At 39.4% G+C, this 19150-nt stretch overlaps 1 protein-coding gene across 1 annotated transcript; it reads left to right on the top strand.

Moving 5' to 3' along the window:
- Positions 1-1822: 1822 nt before the first annotated feature.
- Positions 1823-18802, top strand: LOC140465560 (deoxyribonuclease-1-like). Its single transcript, XM_072561101.1, has 11 exons — positions 1823-1848; positions 3216-3363; positions 3436-3524; positions 5776-5859; positions 9665-9780; positions 11490-11602; positions 12574-12731; positions 13241-13337; positions 13521-13572; positions 15743-15949; positions 18762-18802. Exons 2-10 carry the CDS (start codon positions 3226-3228, stop codon positions 15946-15948), a joined length of 1053 nt encoding a protein of 350 aa, XP_072417202.1. The 5' UTR covers positions 1823-1848; positions 3216-3225; the 3' UTR covers position 15949; positions 18762-18802.
- Positions 18803-19150: the final 348 nt, after the last annotated feature.

The following is a 19150-nucleotide window of genomic DNA, read 5'->3' as shown; positions in this document are numbered from 1 at the left end:
TGGGCAGAAAGGTGGCAAATGGAGTTCAATGTAGCTAAGTGTGAAGTGATTCACTTTGGTTAGAGTAATAAAAAGATGGATTACTGGGCTAATGGTAGGCTACTTGGCAGTGTGGAAGAGCAGAGGGATCTTGGTGTCCATGTACACAGATCTCTGAAAGTTGCCACCCAGGTAAATAGTGCAGTGAAGAAGGCATATGGCGTACTGGCTTTTATTGGTAGAGGAATTGAGTTCCGGAGTCCTGAGGTCATGCTGCAGTTGTATAAGACTCTGGTGCGGCCGCATCTGGAATATTGTGTGCAGTTTTGGTCGCCATACTATAGGAAGGATGTGGAGGCACTGGAACGGGTGCAGAGGAAGTTTACCAGGATGTTGCCTGGTATGGTAGGAAGATCCTATGAGGAAAGGCTGAGGCACTTGGGGTTGTTTTCATTGGAGAAAAGAAGGTTTAGGGGTGATTTGATAGAGGTGTACAAGATGATTAGGAGGTTAGATAGGGTTGACAGTGAGAACCTTTTTCCACGTAGGGAGTCAGCTATTACAAGGGGGCATAGCTTTAAATTAAGGGGGGGTAGATATAGGACTGATGTTAGGGGTAGGTTCTTCACTCAGCGAGTCGTAAGTTCATGGAATGCCCTGCCAGTAGCAGTAGTGGACTCTCCCTCTTTATGGGTATTTAAGCGGGCATTGGATAGGTATATGGAGGATAGTGGGTTAGTGTAGGTTAGGTGGGCTTTGATCGGCGCAACATCGAGGGCCGAAGGGCCTGTACTGCGCTGTATTCTTCTATGTTCTATAATCTGCTTTCCTCACTGAGTCAAATAATATGTGTTTTGACTGCAGTACTTTTCAATGATACTTCAGAATATGTTTCGAAGAGAAGGCCACTCAGCATTTCAAGCCTGCTGTGCCATTCAACAAGATCATGGCTGCTCTTAACTGAACCTTCCTGTCTGTCCCCATAACCCTTGTCTTGAAATTTGTCCATCAAACTCGACTGGTGAAGGGTTGTTGCCTGAAACGTTGATTCTCCTGCCGCTCGGATGCTGCCTGACCTGCTGTGCTTTTCCAGCACTCTGATCACCAGCATCTGCAGTCCTCACTTTCTCCCATCAAACTCTACACAAGTCAGCCTTGAATACATTCAGTGACAGCATTCACTGCTCTCTGGAAGAGAGTTCAACAGAGTTAACTGTCTTCAAAGAGAAAATAAATTCTCCTCACTTCCATCTTAAAACGAGAGATCACTTAGTCATCAACTATGTCCCTTAATCCAACTCTCCATTAATCCATGAAAATCTCAGATATACGGGTGATCTATCTCTGCATGAGCATTCTGATTTCATTGGGAGTTTGTTTCCAGATGAAGGTAGAACTGGACATGATCGTGATGCTTTCTTGTGGTTAACAGATCTCTGAGCATACTTGAATTAGCACACGAAGAAGGGCTTTTTGTTCAGATACTGGAAAGCTAAACATCCCCAGGCAGGAGCAGAATCAAGTCTATTTAAGTCCCTGAAAGGGAAACTGAACATGGTGGATTTTTATGTGAAGGTAACAGCTGTGGTGTAGTGTAAAGTACTCTTACTTTATCAGCAAATCATTGGAAGATATGTACCTTCCCAGGAAATATCTCCTACCCTTTTATTAGACACACATAAATGTTCATTCACATATCTGGAATTCTGAGAGCAGATGTCTCTAAACAGATTTTCCCATGTCTGAAAGTTAATAATGTATATTAATAATGCTTATCAAGTCACACTGTATATTAATAACTGGAAAAACAAACCGGGTGTAGTCTCATTTTCTTGAGATTCATTTGACTGAAGATTGTTTTGTTTTCAGGTACTGTAAATTGAAATTCAATATTATTCTGTGAATTTTCTTAAAATATAAAAGGTGTGATATTGTTGATACATATTTGTAAACTCTGAAATTTAATGCATTTTCCAAAGAACTTCAATAATGATCAGTTATAAGTTTAAGAATTTTAATGCAAGGAAACAGCTACTTTTGGATAATCAGTGATGATCAATTCTGTGATTTTTTTATTGTAAAATATTTTATGCTTGAAAATATCTACACTTGCTCAGGCATAGATTGTAGAATTACAGTGGAATTATATAACTAGGAGATCACTGACTCTGATCAAAATTATTTGAAATTGTGTTTCTAAAATGGAAATATGTTGACAAAAAATAGTGTGAACTTTCTTTGTGCTGTTTTGAAGGAAAATTGGTGCACATTACTGCATTTAAGACAACCTTAGAAGTAGAATAAGAACATCTTGATAGTTTTTGGAAATTAAGGTACCTTCAGGTGTGATTTTGATTTCTACTCCTCAGGGAGACCTTAGGTTGAATATCTTGTTCTGGCACATTTCAATCAATGTAGCATTTACATTCCTAGATAGACAAAGAACTTCCTTTTGCCCAATAATAATTGACCTTTCCTGGAATGGACATCACATGAAGCTCCACTATAACAAAATAATCTGTCAGCACTCACTATCCAAACTCACTCCAAAAGAATGATGACTTAGGTGACTTGCATTCCAGTAAAATTTATTGTCTCTGTGAAAGAAGTGAAACATGAGGAGAAAACCAAATGCAGGTTGAGTCAATCTTTTTATTCCAAGCGGTTATTCCAAGGCTCATGATGCAGTATGTACAGACATTGAAAAAGGTAGGAGAAACTATAAAGCAAATGAAGGAGTTGGCATTAACTGGTGTAGCATAGGGTTAATAATGCTTGCAGGAGGAAGAAAGGGGAGGTGACTATTTCAACAAAAGTCTTGAAAAGAATAAATATGAGTCAATAACAATTCTATGACTCATAATCGGAAGATAACTCAGCAAGGGGGAAGAAACTATAACTTATGCATTTTTGGTTCACATGATGCCATGTAAGAGTATATGATAGGAGGATGTTGTTTTCTCAAGTTGGCATGAATAGAGCATTCGTCTATAGAGCTTGCCAGCATAAAAGAGTCATTTGAAGTATCATTGCATCCGCCATCTATTCAATGTGGGCAAACTGCTTATCCCAAAAGTCCAATAAATCTGATAGCTTTAGTTCTAGGTCACAAATGCTGTCAAATTGATGAGTTCAGTACTTTGTCGAGTTGTGCAAGGGTACATATCTAATTAATTTTCAACTTGGGTCTTAAAGCCATTACCTCATTTAACTGTTCATTTCTCTTTTAATCCTAGGTCCACAACAATGGCATTTATTGTGATGATAATTCTGATTAGCTGCTTTATACAGGGAAGTCAAGGGCTTAAAATTGCAGCATTTAACATCCAGAGATTTGATCAGTCAAAAGTCAGTAATCACAGAACTCTTAACATTCTCATCCAGGTAAGCACAATCAAAGCAAATATTCTGCAACATCTATAGGTTGAGCGTGGACTTATTTTCATTTTCCCTTAGATTTTACAAAGGTATGACCTTATCACCATTGAAGAAGTTATGGACGCTGACAATTCAGCAATAACAGAACTAGTGATGAAACTGAATCAGTAAGTAATTAGACACATTAGCCTTATCCTTAACTTAGGGATGGAGTTATTCGGGTCAGGACTAAGATAGATGTTCAAAGTTTGGGAGAAGATTTGTAGCTCGGGTGCTCGTTGTTGTGGTTCTGTTCGCCGAGCTGGGAATTTGTCTTGCAAATGTTTCGTCTCCTGTCTAGGTGACATCCTCAGTGCTTGGGAGCCTCCTGTGGAGCGCTTCTGTGCTGTTTCCTCCGGCATTCATAGTGGCTTGTCTCTGCCGCTTCCGGTTGTCAGTTCCAGCTGTCCGCTGTAGTGGCCGGTATATTGGGTCCAGGTCGATGTGTTTGTTGATAGAGTCTGTGGATGAGTGCCATGCCTCTAGGAATTCCCTGGCTGTTCTCTGTTTGGCTTGCCCTATAATGGTAGTGTTGTCCCAGTCGAATTCATGTTGCTTGTCGTCTGTGTGTGTGGCTACTAAGGATAGCTGGTCGTGTCGTTTCGTGGCTATTTGGTGTTCGTGTATACGGATCGTTAGCTGTCTTCCTGTTTGTCCGATGTAGTGTTTTGTGCAGTCCTTGCATGGGATCGAATGTGAATTGGACATCATCAGAAATATACACATAGACAAGGAAGAAACTATGGTCTCATTCGATGTAATGGCACTGTTCACCTCCATCGACAAAACACTAGCCAAAGAAACAATAGCCAACCTGCTGGACAGACATAACAGACAACAGGACGTTGAACCTATCAACAAAGACGGCATACTTAAACTACTGGACTTGTGTCTCACAACACACTTCACATTCAATAACCAAATATACGAACAAATCAACGGAACACCCATGGGCTCACCGATCTCTGGACTCATAGCAGAAGCAGTAATGCAAAGGTTAGAACAAACAGTCTTACCACAACTTCAACCCAAACTCTGGGTCAGATACGTGGCTGACACCTTTGTATTAATTAAAAACACAGAAATAGAGAACACACACCAGATCATCAACGCCACACTCACAGGAATCCAATTCACTAGAGAGGAAGAAAAGGACAACCAACTCCCATTCCTAGACGTGATGGTACAGAGAACACCGAACGGAGAATTCACCACAAAGGTTTACAGGAAAGCCACACACACAGACCAAGTCCTGAACTATGAAAGCAACCACCCCAACGAAGTTGCATTAGGACACTATTCAAAAGGGCCACAACACACTGCAGTACACCAGAACTACAAAAAGGGGAAGAGGAACACCTATACAAAGTATTCGCCAAAAACGGATACCCTCGCAATTTCATCAACAGATGCCTAAGGGAGAGACAACGGAACGAGGACATGCCGCAACCCAAAGGACTAGCCACACTACCATACATCAGGAGCATTTCTGAACTGACAGCCAGACTACTGCGACCACTAGGACTCATAACAGCACACAAACCAACAGCCACGCTCAGACAACAACTCACCAGAACAAAGGACCCGATACCCAACATGAGCAAAACTAATGTAGTGTACAAAACCGGCCACTACAGCGGACAGCTCGAACTGACAACCGGAAGCGGCAGAGACTGGCCACTATAAATGCCGGAGGAAACAGCACAGAAGCGCTTCACAGGAGGCTCCCAAGCACTGAGGATGTCACCTAGACAGGAGACAAAACGTTTGCAAGACAAATTCCCAGCTCGGCGAACAGAACCACAACAATAAGATAGATGTTAAAATATCCTGGCCTCAGTGAGACCTGGGAGATATGAATTCCAAGGCATTATCTACACAAAATTCCATCATTTCCCTCCCCAAAACTAGAGGGATACATTAGCTGATTAGTGCTTGGAAAAGGAATGTTGGGAGGGAGTTCTGAAAAGAACAGTTCTGAAAGCTTGAATTGTCAGATGGTTTTAGGAAGAGTCAATATCGTCACAAGAAGGTGGGGAAGTCCTATTAATCCATGACACCAACAGTGTGCTGTGCCAAACATACTATTTTGAACAATTTGTATTGATGTTAACAATAAATTTTCCTCTCTGATGTAAAATCTGAAGCATTTAAATTTCTGTTCAGTATAGTTTTCTGAGTAACGACCATAGAATTCGATATACTAACTGAAGCTCACCCTTTCTTGCTTACTGAGGCAGGAATTTGGAATCATTCCATAATTTACAGCATGTTAAAGGCAGCTTATCTTTTTCAAATGGATCATAATTTGATGATTTTATACATCCTTATATATTTAAATTGTTTAAAATAGACAACATTAATTTTTTTATTTTTCAGATCGACCAAACTGCATTATAATTACATCATCTCTGATTATCTTGGTCGCAGTTCATACAGAGAAAAATATGCATTTGTGTATAAGTAAGTCTCCTACTTTAACACAAGTTGTCCATCAATTGATCTCCCATCTTTGCAGAAATGGAGATTTGAGTTAAGTTAGCTTGATTCATTTAGCTTCTCCGTAAAAATTTTCCCTATTTACTTAACATGTTTGTTTCCCCATCTCATAATGACCTGATCTTCTGGATTCTGAGGATTTTACACAAATCACAATACTTTTTGTGTCACATACAAACAGGGTGGTTAAAAAGACATTTAGCATGCTTGCCTTCATTGCTCGGTCCTTTGAGTATAGGAGTTAGGAAGTCATGTTGAGGCTGCACACTACATTGGTGGGGCCTCTTCTGGAATACTGTGTCCAGTTCTGGTCACCCTGTTATAGGAAGCAGCCAGAAGCAAGCAGGTGGGACTATTTCAGTTTGGGATTATGTTTGGCATGGACTGGCTAGATTAAAGGGTCTGTTTTCATGTTCTATGACTCTATTTGCCAGCCCAGATGGATATATTTAAGTGAAACAAATATAAAACAAAGAACTGCAACATATTTTGCCATGGAGGTGCAAGTGTGTTTAACCTAGATTGTGCCTGTAGGGCCACATTATCCAATTGTAAAAGAAACATCCTGATATCTATCCTGACATCATGGCTGCAATTGAATGAGCGTGACATCAAGCACCCTTTGTAAAAGTAAGTCAATGGGAATCAGGGGAAAACTGGTTTGAGTCCTACCTAGCACAAGGAAGGTGATTGTGTTTTTTAGAGGTTAGCAATCTCAGCTCCAAGACAGCTGTGTAAGGGTTTGTCAGGTTAGTGGCCAATGACCAACCGTATACAGTTGTTGCATCAAGTACCTTCCTTCAATCATGATCATGGGGAAATTCACTGATGATTACACAATGTTCAACCACATTCGCAATAACTCAGATACTGAAGTTGTCCATGTCCAAGTGCAGCAAGACTTGCACAATATATGGCATTGGACAGACAGATGGAAAGTAAATCATGTCCCACAAATGCCAGGCAATGACCTTGTCCAATAAGAGAGACCCCAACCACTGCACCTTAACATTCAATCATATTATCGTTGCTAAAGTGCTTCACCATCAACATCCCAGGGGTGACCATTGACCAGAAACTGAACTGGACTAGCCATATAGATACTTTGGCTCCAAGAGCAAGATAGATGCTAGACATCCTACAGTGAGTAATTCACCTCCTGACTCCCCAAATCCTGACCACCTTTGACAAGACACAAGCCAGGGTGTGATGGAATACTCTCACTTACCTGGATGAAAACAGCTCACGACAATGCTCGAGAAGGTTGACACCATTCAGGACAAAGTAGCCCATTTGATTGACACCAAATTCACAAACATTCATTCCTTCCACCATTGATGTACAGTAGCAGCAGTATGCATTATCTATAAGATGCACAGCAAAAAATCACCATAATTCCTAAGACCACTACCATCAAGAAGAACAAATGAAGCATATACATGGGCAAACCACCAGCTGCAGGTTTCTCTCCAAGTCACTAAACATCCAAACTTGAAAATATATTATGGTTCCTTCAGTGTCACTAGGTCATAATCCCAGAACTCCCTCTCTGTCAGCATTGTGGGTGTACCTACATCAAATGGACCACAGTGGTTCAAGAAGATACCTCACCACCACTTTCCTGAGGGCAACTAGTAATGAGCAATAAATATTGGTCCAGTCCACGAAGCCTATATCCTATGAATTATTTTCTAAATTAAAGGTTAATTGTCAGACTCTAAGGACTGAATGGCTTACTCCTGCACCGATTTTCTATGTTATTGCTGAAGGAAATATGACAATTGTTGGGATCTTGGAAATTTAAAGGCCAATGAAATTTAGTTGAAAATGTTAACCTTTCTTTCTCTTTCTTATCTTTCTAACATTTCTTACAGACTTGCATTTATTGTAATGAACATTTTATTTTTGAATTAACAAATCCGGATGTGAGAAATTAATTAAAAGGGCATTTTCAATCTAAAATCTATCTTATCGGCTAAGATCTGATTATCATACTTTGCCATTGCTTTTCCAAATCTGATCATTTTTGAACAAAATTGTATGTGTCTTCAATATTAAACTTATGTAGCCAATATATAGAAGTATACAGTGTGGCAAGAGACCAACTCATCCAGGCCGACCAGATATCCTAACATATCCAGCTCCATTTGCCAGCATTTGAACCATATCCCTCTAAACACTTCCTATTCATATACCTGTCCAGATGCCTCTTAAATGTTGTAATTGTACCAACCTCCACCTTTGGCAGCTTGTTCCATACACTCACCGCCTTTGCATGAAAAGATTACCCCTCAGATCCCTTTATAAATCATTCCCTCTCACCTTAAGCCTCTGGTTTTAGACTCTAATGACGAGCGCAACATTGGCATCTGATAGATTCAACATCCTGTTGATTTAATAAGCATAGACCTTAAACTTAGTAATATTCTAATTTTTTTTATATATCATTTTATGATACAAAATGCAAGATGTTTTCATGAAACTTGTATCTGATCAGCAATCTAATAATTTTATGAATTTTTTGGATGATCCAGGCAACCATTGAAATGAAACAAATTGCGAAACGAAGAACTGTGGATGCTGGAAATCTGAAACAAAAACAGAAATTGCTGGGCGTACACAGCAGGTCTGGCATAATCTGTGGAGAGAAAACCACGTTGATGTTAATGCTGTTTTCTCTCCATAGATGCTGTCAGACCTGAGTTTCTCCAGCAATTTCTGGTTTTGTTTGTGATTGAAATTAAAGGATTTTGCATCTGAAATACCTAACTATCTGCTTATGACATTTCACACAAAGCCACAGGCTGATCACCAATTATTTTCAAAGCAGTGCCACTTGGAGCAGTATTCTATTCCACCTTCTAATTTGTTGATTCAAAATAACAAGTCTTTTACAAAAGTACAGCTGAACAACAAAACAGTTAGTCCCCGTATGGAGTGAAGAAAAAGCAACAACAGCACAGCAGCTTTACTGCTCCTAAACAATAGACTGTAAAATGCATCAGGAAAAAGTGAGGACTGCAGATGCTGGAGATCAGTGTCAAAAAGTGTGGTGCTGGAAAAGCATAGCAGGTCCTGCAGCATCCGAGGAGCAGGAGAGTCAACGTTTTCAGCATTCCTGATGAAGAGCTTATGCTCGAAACGTCAACTCTCCTGCTCCTTGGATGCTGCCTGACTGGCTGTGCTTTTCCAGCACCACACTTTTTGACACTGTAAAATGTGCTTGTCAGGTAATCAGGATGATCCCACAAAGAAAAAACAGTTTGCTTCTCATCCTCACAAGTAAAAGACAGGCATTAGAATGTGGCACCACAAGGTGAATGGTATCCATGGAGAATTGATTCACAGTATACTCAGAGCTCAACAGCTGTTCGTTTTTGACTAAAACTTTGCAAAACATGCAATTTACAACATCACTTCAATTGAACTGTTACGTTCCAACCTGGGGGCTTAAAACCTGGAACTGACCTGCTTACAGCACCTCCCAAAGCTACAAAGATATATACAATATTTAATGTACTTGGAAAATTGTTGGATATATCTTTCATTGCATTAAAATACAGCTTAAAATAAAGAACTGCAGATGCTGAAGAAGGTTCACTGGATTCGAAGCGTTAACTCTGCTTTCTCTCCACAGATACTGTCAGACCTGCTGAGTTTCTGTTTTTGTTTCAGATTTCCAGGATTCACAGTTCTCTGTTCATAGACAACTTGCCTTTCAATCAAACATAGCGACTGATTTTGTTTCATGTTGTTTTGTTTCTGACAGCGAGAATATTCTCAAACCTATGGAGTGGTACCACTTTGATGATGGCTGTGAACAGTGTGGAACTGACACCTTCATCCGGGAACCTTTTATAGTGCACTTCCACTCCCTCACTACAAGTATGCCTTCAGTCATCTCAAACAGTTATTTTGTTTTGTTGAGAAAATCTGGGATCCACTAAAACGAATAAGTTATTCTGGCGAGCCTGCTGACAAATGAAAAACCAAGGTTGAAAACCTGAGTGGGAAGGTGATCTGCTTCAATCCTGATGAAAAATGCTGTTAGTAACCAGTGCCTCAGCTGGAAATACAAATAATATATTGCCACATTACACTGGCTTGTGCTGTGACCAAGAATTATGTTGCTTAGAAAAATTGAATTGAACTGCAGATTTTTAATAGCATTAAATACCATCCGGATTCTGTCAGCAACATCTTGCCTTATACAAAGCCAATAACATAAAAAAATTGAACAGGTTTAAGTAGCTAAAGTGTCCAAGCCCCACATGCCCTTACATCATAAACCAGAGAACAATTTATTGTGATTGAAACTGTGGAAAACTAGTATTTTACTATAAGAGTTCTTTTAATCATTATTATTTTATTTTCCTAACTCAAGCTGCCATTTCTAGTTTTTCCCATTACTGTATTCTATTTAAAATGACACACAAGTCATTCAATAATTCTGATGATTTTTCTCTCTTGGTGAGGGACTAAAGATGGGCTCATTTTTATTTTAAAATAAAATGCCTATTTTAGACTATGTAAATCTGGAAATCTGAAAAGCAGCACAAGTTTGAGTCAGTTCTGAGGAAGAGTCACTGGATCTGAATTGTTAACTCTGATTTCTCTCTCCCGATGCTGCCAGACCTGCTGACATTTTCCAGCAACGTCTGTTTCTTTTTCTGATTTCCAGCATCTGCAGTTCTTTTGGTTTTTACAAGTCTGGGTCAGTTGTGCCCAAAGTAAAAATTCTTGGTGATTGTGTCTCTTGATGTAACTTGTGGAATTTTCCCTTCTGTTTTCAAAGTATGGGGGTGTGCAAGTTGTGTGACAATCACACTACCCCTACCACTGAGAAAACTAAATCTATCGCCCATCCATCAGCTCATTAAGAGCTGACAGACACCATGAGTGAGTTTCTTTGACACTAACATCCTGGTTCACCATAAACTATCAACCATTCAGAAGTCCATTGCTTGAGGCCTTCAAACTATCAACCATTGAATGGTTGATAGTTTGTATAATCGAGAAGATAAATACCTTTTATGCTCTTGCCATGCAGTGGGTGGGTCACAGGGAAGCAGAGGTCGTGGGGTTCAGAAGTGAGGGCAGAGTCCATCTCTTTCTTCCAATCTGTGCCTCAAATTGACCCCAGGGCAATTAGAGGCCCCTTCAAATCAACAGGCATGCTGCCTTTATTTCACATTCAGGTAACTAACCACAACTCATTCACCAGATAGGTGAGTAATCAGAGAAATGGCAAGTTGAGGTCCTTGAATGGCCATTAGTTGGCCACTTAAGGGCCTTAATTGATTGTAGGCAAGAAAATCACCCTTTGACTTTCTTGCCTGTGATTTAATTAGTAGGAGGGCGAGAAAGAAGTGAGTTTCTCTGCAGACTATGTTAAAACATTATTTCGCCTGGAAGGGAAAATCACACCCTTGTTTCCAAGACTCAAATGGAATCTAAATATTTCCTAAATGGAAATTGAAATATTGTGCTTGCTTTTTTTTGCCTTTAAAATAACCTTCAATGGGTGAGTTCTAAGAAATAATACCCTTCACAAACTCTTTGATATTAACACCTGTTACAATGTGTTTTGACAGCTGTCAAGGATTTTGTACTCGCAGCCATCCACACTAGTCCAAGTTATGCAGTCAGAGAGGTTGATGGATTGTATGATGTTTGGGCTGATGCAAAGGATCACTTCAATACTGAGGTATAGCACTGTGACAGGTCATTCGGTCCAAAAGATGGATATAAGATATAATAGATATAAGCTGGTGCTTATGGTTTACTCAAGCCTCCTCCAATCCTTATTTATCTCCTTATCAATATATCCTTCATTTCCTTTCTCCGTCATGTCTAGCGTCTCCTTAAACAAATTTATACCATTCTCACCTCATGAATTGTGTATGTGCTATGGTAGCCCAATGGTTAGCACTGCTGCCTCACAGTGGCAGGGACCCAGGTTTGATTCCACCCTTGGACAACTATCTGTTTGCAGTTTGCACATTCTCCCCATGTCTGCGTGGGTTTCCTCCCACAGTCCAAAGATGTGCAGGTTTGGTGGATTGGCCATGTTAAATTGTGTCTAGGGATGTGCAGGCTAGGTGGATTAACCATGAGAAATGCAGGGTTCCAGGGATAGGTTAGAGGGTTGGTCTGTGTGGGTACTCTTCAGAGGTTCAGTGTGTGATTGGCCTGCTTCTACACTGTAGGGATTCTATGAAGTCCATATAGATCCTTACAGACCCTCTTTTAGTCTCAAGTGTAAATAACATTCCCTATTTCTATCAAATATTTTTGATATTTCTTTCAAACCTCAGAATTTCTTAAAAGGTCAGTCTCCTTTCTCCTAGAGAAAGAAAGCACTAATCCTGTTTAACTTTGCCAATAGGCATAACATCTCAGTTCTGGTATGGTTTGAATAAAGCTCTTTTGAGTATTCAGCAGTTTTATCGGCAGTAAAGATCATCTATCGGTTCAATTCAATTATTGCATGCATTTTTGTGATTTTTTGTGACATTAACTCCTAGTTTGCTGTCCATATTTACTTCTCTGCTTTGAGGGGATTTCTCTTCCAGACCTCTGACCAAATTGTTGCTTTAGCTAATATGGCTCAACTGTTAAAAGAAATAGACACTTCCAAAAGTAATTCAATTTGTTGTCTCTTGGTTTCCAACACAGAACATCTTGATACTTGGAGATTACAATGCAGCTTGTAACTATATCACAGATAGTGATTGGCCTCATATACGACTGCGTCAACATAAAAAATTTCATTGGCTGATTGGTGATGAGGTAGACACAACTGTCAGTAAATACACACATTGTGCATATGACAGGTAATGCTTGCTACACATTGATGTAAATAGTTATAATGCATGTATTTTATGCTTCAAATATATGTTGACTATTCCAACCCAGTCATATTTCCAATTTTGACAACATTTTGCATGGTAGCAGTTAGAGCTCAACTGTTGCTCTCTTGCCTGAATTAGGTTGCTGGTTCAAATCATGCTCCAGTATCATCCTGTCAGATGTGTTGTCTTTTCGTGAAGTATTGTCTACCCTCTTGGATAGCATACAAGATCCTGTGGTGATTTCTGGGAGAACAGCAGGGGAGTTACCCCCAGTGGTTTTGCCAATTTTTCACCCTCAATCCATGTCACAAAAACTATTATTTGGTCATTATCACATTGCTGTTGGTGGGACTGTGCGGAGTACCAATTGGCCACTTCCTGTCCTACATTCTAACAGTGACTACACTTCAAAAATACTTAATTGCTTGTAAAGTGATTTGGGACATCATGAAAGGTACTATATAAATGCAAATTTCTCTTTTTATGCTTAGGTTTGTTGTGACCACAGAAGGATTGCTTAAGACAATAGTTCCTGGCTCAGTCAAGGCCTTCAATTTCCAAGAAGCTTTTCATCTCCCATATTATACAGTAAGAACATAACATCTGTACGCATCTGTTGAACTGTAAACAAAATTCTCACAATAGGTTAGAAAACATTTACTAATAGAACACTTGAAGGTCAAATTGTATGTGTCTTTTTTTTTCTTTGTTTAAATATATGAAAAATAAATTGTTGACATTGTACATTTTTGATTTGTTTTTATACTACAGGTGAAAGAAGTCTCAGATCATTACCCTATTGAGCTTGAACTGGAGGATGATCGTAAGTAAATAAGCATTACCCTTTTCTAAAATGGTTAGAATATGCAATTGTGAAGCAAAATAACATAATGGAGCTTAAACTTTGATAACTTCAGTTAGATTAACTTCTGATTAAAAATACATAATAACCAGCTTTAAAAAAATATTGCCGGTCAAGATTTCAAATATTGAAGGTACTTTTTGAACAACGTTTTAAAGAGGTTTTTTTTATTCATAATGGAGGTTTGTCACTCTTTATGACAAGTGCAAAATAGTTGCATAATTCCCTCAAGTTCTAATACCAGTCAAACACATTCCATGAAATTTAATATGCTCAGCTGGTGTTTAATTTCATATTTCATTTTTATCTTTAAAATGTCTGAATTGTCAAGTTTAATGAATTGTATAAAGAAAGAAGGCCAGCATTTTGCTGTCAGCTTTGTCAATAGCCCACATACAGAAATCTAAATACAGGCTGTTTTCCTTGTTGTTTAACCACTATGATGGTGATGTTAAAATTGTAAACAAAAAAGGACAGATAACATTTTTATGGCAATACATGGAATGCTGGCAATGTCAGCATTGCCCTTCACAGATCACATTTCAGACCGGTTCATAGGGAAATTAAGAGTCATACACATTGGCACACATCAGGAATCATAAACAGGCCTTGTTGGGTAAGGACAGCAGATTTCCTTCTCTAAATGATATCAGGAGATGAAATGGAATTTTACAACAATTTGGTGGGGTTTTTTTTAGTTACCATTGCTGATGTAATTTTTTTATTCTAGATTTACTTAGTTAATTGAACTTAAATTCTCAAACTGCTGCAGTGGGATTTGAAATGATGTGCTGTGTTATTGGCCCAGGACCTTTGGACTACTAATCCAGTAACTAGGCTACCAATATGAAACTACCATTTTTCTCATTTTCAATGGTATTCTCATTTTTCCACATTTTTAGTAGAATAGCTGAATGACTTGAGATGTGGAGACTCTGTGTTGGACTGGGGTGGACAAAATCAGAAGTCAAACAACACCATGTTATAGTCCAACAGGTTTATTTGAAATCACAAGATTTCAGAGCGCTGCTCCTTCATCAGGCAAAGTCTTGGAGAAATGAACTTCTGTGTTATTCAGATGAGTCGAATTTGTTGTTGCTTTGCTATGATTAGGGCCAGAGACCATTTGCAGTCATTCTGGCAGCAAGCAGTGGGCAGCAAAACATCATTACTTCCAACCAGTTAAATACCTTAAGGCAAAAGCAGACATTTTTCAGGCAATTGAAACCATTGGCAAAAGTACTCAGATTCAGCCTGATATTTTCTAACAACATAATAAGACTTCTTAAACTGCTGAGATTTTAGGAGGCCCAAAATGGAAAAGTTAGGGTACAGTGAGAAATGAAATAGATAAAAATCTGAAATGGGACCCGAACCAGCCACAAACCTGAGCGCTCCTACTTTCATTGGAGGCAAAGAATGAGGGAGGCAGCCAATCTGCTCTCATGAGGTGGGTTAGTTGTTAAAGTCTTTTAAAGAGGCTGCATACTTCTATTTTTAACCAATGTCAACCTGGTTTCCCAGGCCTAAAGCAACCAGCTGTTTAAAATGGCTATATCAATCAGTGAGCAGTTTTATAGCACTGCTTGTGTGCTGGGAGGAGAAGTGTTTACTCAAGACATCACAAACTTATCTGACCCCGCCCCCAACTCCACAGTCTCACCTGACACCACCTTCGATCACTGACTCCCACCACTGATCCCCAACACTAACATCTCCTCCAGTCAAGGCTCACCCAATACCCAATCTCTGCCTTTCCTCTGTCACCAACCCTGACCTCCAAAAACCAGAACATTTACTCAATTCTTGACTGTGGTATGTATAATATTCAGGTATGTGTATGGTATACAGCTGAATTAAAACAACTGACTCATAATTTTAATAGTAATTCGCAATGTGATGTGCAATACAGTCATTTGAGGGAACATGAGCAGTAAATTAGAAAGCAAATATTAGAAAGACAGCAATGGCATATCCAATTAATTTATGTATCAATATCATTATAAATTTAGATTCATTTTTAAAGAATATTGTTTGAAAAGACTTGGCCTGTTTGTCTACTGGTTCTTGCAATTGTCATGCATACAGTGAAGATTTTTTTTGAGTTATCTCATTTTCTCTTTTTGCATAGCTAGCACTGCTGATGCTAAATACAAGACTGGGACAAGTATTGGTATCAGTGGTGGAATCAGTGGTGGTCCATGTAGCTGCAAAGGTGTAGATTTCACATCCTGCGCTGGACGGTGTGGTGCATATTCACCTAATTTTCCTTGCAGTTGTACTGCAAGCTGTTCTAAATATCGGGATTGCTGTGCAGACTATGGAAATTATTGTTAAGGTTGGTAATGGCACAACCTGTTTGTGTAGTCTTTCTCCAAAAGTTGTTAGATCTTTACTAATACACACATATTTGACTCTGTTGGCTGTTTTGGAAGCATAAAAGTGGCAAAGTTTCAATCAAAACATGTACATGCTAGATACATCTGTCTTACACCTGCATTCTGCAAGTGGATCACATTGCAAACAGATTAATGCCAAATCACTGTTTGCTGTCAATACCAAGCTGGGCTGGGCTATGGAATTGGAGGCAAATCTTCAACTTGAGACAACATTGAAAGAATCCAAAAAGCCTTTGTAGACTCCACTCACAAAATATCAAACTACTAGAGTAATAATCAACAAGCCTACATAATGTTAAACTTTGCAGCAAGACAATAGAATAGAAATTAAAGTGTTAATCAAACTTCATGGCGGTCAGACCAGCCCATACCTTGAATACTACATACAGATGTGGTCATATAATAAAAACTACAGGGCAACATGTGGTGCAGACAATAGCTTTGAAGATGATATTTGGGCTCACATTTTTAAACATGCTCAGAGGTGAGGACCAGGTCTATATTGGACTGCCATTTCTGGTCTCCAAATGGCATAGCATGTTGCCAGCCTGGCCACGCCTCCAGCACTTTTGCAGAGCCTGTTTGGAAGAGTTAGTATCCTTTTGCATGTGGTGACTAGCCAAATAAGTCCCTCACTAAATCTAGGTAAAAGTAAGGACTGCAGATGCTGGAAACCAGAGTTTAGATCAGAGTGGTGCTGGTAAAATACAGTAGGTCAGGCAGCATAAATCTGTCAAGGCCATTGTGCAGTCAGTGACTTGAATGTTCCAGCTGACAATTGAGGTTCTCCGTTAAGACTAAACGTCAGTTCATTTTTTTCTGAGTGACTTTTATAAGAACTGTTTTTTTTTCTTGGGGTTGCTTTAATGGGAGGCTTTTATTTCTTATTTATAATCCATGAGAGGATAGCGAACAGCCCCACTTAAAACCAGTGTACTTGATGAATGTCTTGGTGCCCTTGGAGATGGTAGTTTGGCCAGCTCCCTGGGCATGACTTGTAGTGACCTCAAGGCAGCAAGCTGGCAAGCCAGTGAACACCTCACCCCACCCCACCATGGCCACAATTACAAGATGGCAATCTGTAGCGATAGAGAACTCCCACTCCATGATGACAGCCAGGCAGCTGCAGCCCTCCTCCTTTCCATTTTTCAAAAGTGTCTTCAGAAGGTGCCTCCTTCTTAAGATATCAGTTCTTTCTCTTTCCCACTTTGGCAACTCCAAAAATGGATAGTGAGGCTCCCAGAGTGTCAATCCTGGAGTCCACCATCTATTTATTTGGACAGTATCCCTGTTGGTGACCATTTATTTGGAAATAGCCCTCTAGTTGCCAACAGTAGCATCTTTATTTCCTCCTGATGATCGGATTGCGATTCACCAGCAAAACTTCAACTTGATGTTATAGATATGAACTATGACAACTCCCTGAAGTTAAAATTAGCTGGTCTCCCATTACTGGCATGCACTTGACCCCACCTGATTATCCCATAAATGCAAAAGTACAACTTTAGAGATGTCTTGGTTATGAATTTTATGAATGGTGAATTTGGTGCCAAGCACCTGATGTTAGGAATTTCTGATCTTCTAATGGGGAAAAAAAAACCACTCAAACAATATTGGAACATGCCACAGTGATGTTAATTGTTCTTTTGAAGTGGTGCACTCAATGACCAATGTATTCACCCCATTATATTAACGGACAAAATATTGTAGCAAATGCGTTACATGTAATATTTGGTATTTTTCCAAAATTAAATGTAAAAGGAGATCTGATTAAAGGGAGCTGGATGAAAATATTCCCTCTGAATCAAAGTGAGAGGATCATTGATTGGTGAAATAACTGCACAGTGGCTAGTATCCTGTTACCAGGTTGCCTTCTATTTACATGGGCTGTGACCAGCCAGCTCCAAGCCAGTCCCTAGACTGATGAGTCCTTGTAAATCTCCTGTTTATATCTGTCAGCCAGGGCTCCCTAATTGGCCTGAATTAACAACCTCAATCAAGAATCTCATAGTCAGTGAGATCCACCTGACCATGGTTCAAATTACTACAGTTATGAACCATTTGAGTTCATCCAAAAAACAGCAAAGAGTAGCCTGGATATGTAACAACTCATTTGAAATCCTATGTTTCAAGATCAAGTGAATTAAGCATTAAACTAAAATAACTAATTTAAATATGAAGTTATATTTTTGCAGAGGTTGAAACATTTGTTTCGGATCATCAATCTCAATGACTGTGACACCCAAAGCAATAAATTCAAATTCTTTCTACTCAGTATGATAATTTTCTTTGCTGAATAAGGAGGGTCATAAGAAGAGCTGAAAATGTGTTGCTGGAAAAGCGCAGCAGGTCAGGCAGCATCCAAGGAGCAGGAGAATCGACGTTTCGGGCATGAGCCCTTCTTCAGGAATGATCCTCCTGAAGAAGGGCTCATGCCCGCAACGTCGATTCTCCTGCTCCTTGGATGCTGCCTGACCTGCTGCGCTTTTCCAGCATCACATTTTCAGCTCTGATCTCCAGCATCTGCAGTCCTCACTTTCTCCTCGGGTCATAAGAAGAACAATGCAGAGGGCTCAGGAAATTCTGGTATTTTATAAATGATGGGATGAGTTATGTAGATCATTTCCTGGTCAGCCTGTGCTGTATCAATGTATGCACCATTGAAGCACCATTGATACAGTACGACTTCTTAGAAATGTCTAAGTCAAATATTTTACCATTTGGATTATTAATGATTTATTCTTCTTACAGGTTGCACGTAAAGGTAGTTAGAAAGCTATTGGAAGTCACGAAAGCTTAATAAGAAAAAACCTCAAATGAATTCCAGAAGCAGAGAATAAAATTGATCATTGCAATTTGCTGTGTTTCAGTTTTATTAAACAAATAGGCTTGCCAACAGAATACTTGGAATCAGAAAAGTCACAATGTGCCTGAGCATGGAATGGTCAAATTCAAATTTAGAAGCAGCATTACCAGTCAGGTTTGATTGCTGAATACCTGGGAACTACCTCGATCCAAACTTTGCCAGGAGGGAAACATTATCAAAGGGCCTTTTGCTTAAGAGCTTAGGGCTTAGGAGAAGGAGTGGCTCCATTTCACCCTGTGATCCTGTTCTGCTATTCAATAATGGAGTTCCCTTG

This window comes from Chiloscyllium punctatum, chromosome 42 (assembly GCF_047496795.1).
Source record: "Chiloscyllium punctatum isolate Juve2018m chromosome 42, sChiPun1.3, whole genome shotgun sequence".
NCBI classification, from domain to species: Eukaryota; Metazoa; Chordata; class Chondrichthyes; order Orectolobiformes; family Hemiscylliidae; genus Chiloscyllium; species Chiloscyllium punctatum.
This window is presented reverse-complemented; position numbering and strand designations above follow the sequence as displayed.

Excerpts from the sequence above, each read along its gene's own strand:
- LOC140465560 (XM_072561101.1), top strand. The coding sequence starts at position 3,226 with ATGGCATTTATTGTGATGATAATTCTGATTAGCTGCTTTATACAGGGA. Across the intron at positions 5,860-9,664 it reads AAATATGCATTTGTGTATAA|CGAGAATATTCTCAAACCTA; the intron begins GTAAGTCTCCTA and ends TGTTTCTGACAG. Across the intron at positions 11,603-12,573 it reads AGGATCACTTCAATACTGAG|AACATCTTGATACTTGGAGA; the intron begins GTATAGCACTGT and ends TTTCCAACACAG.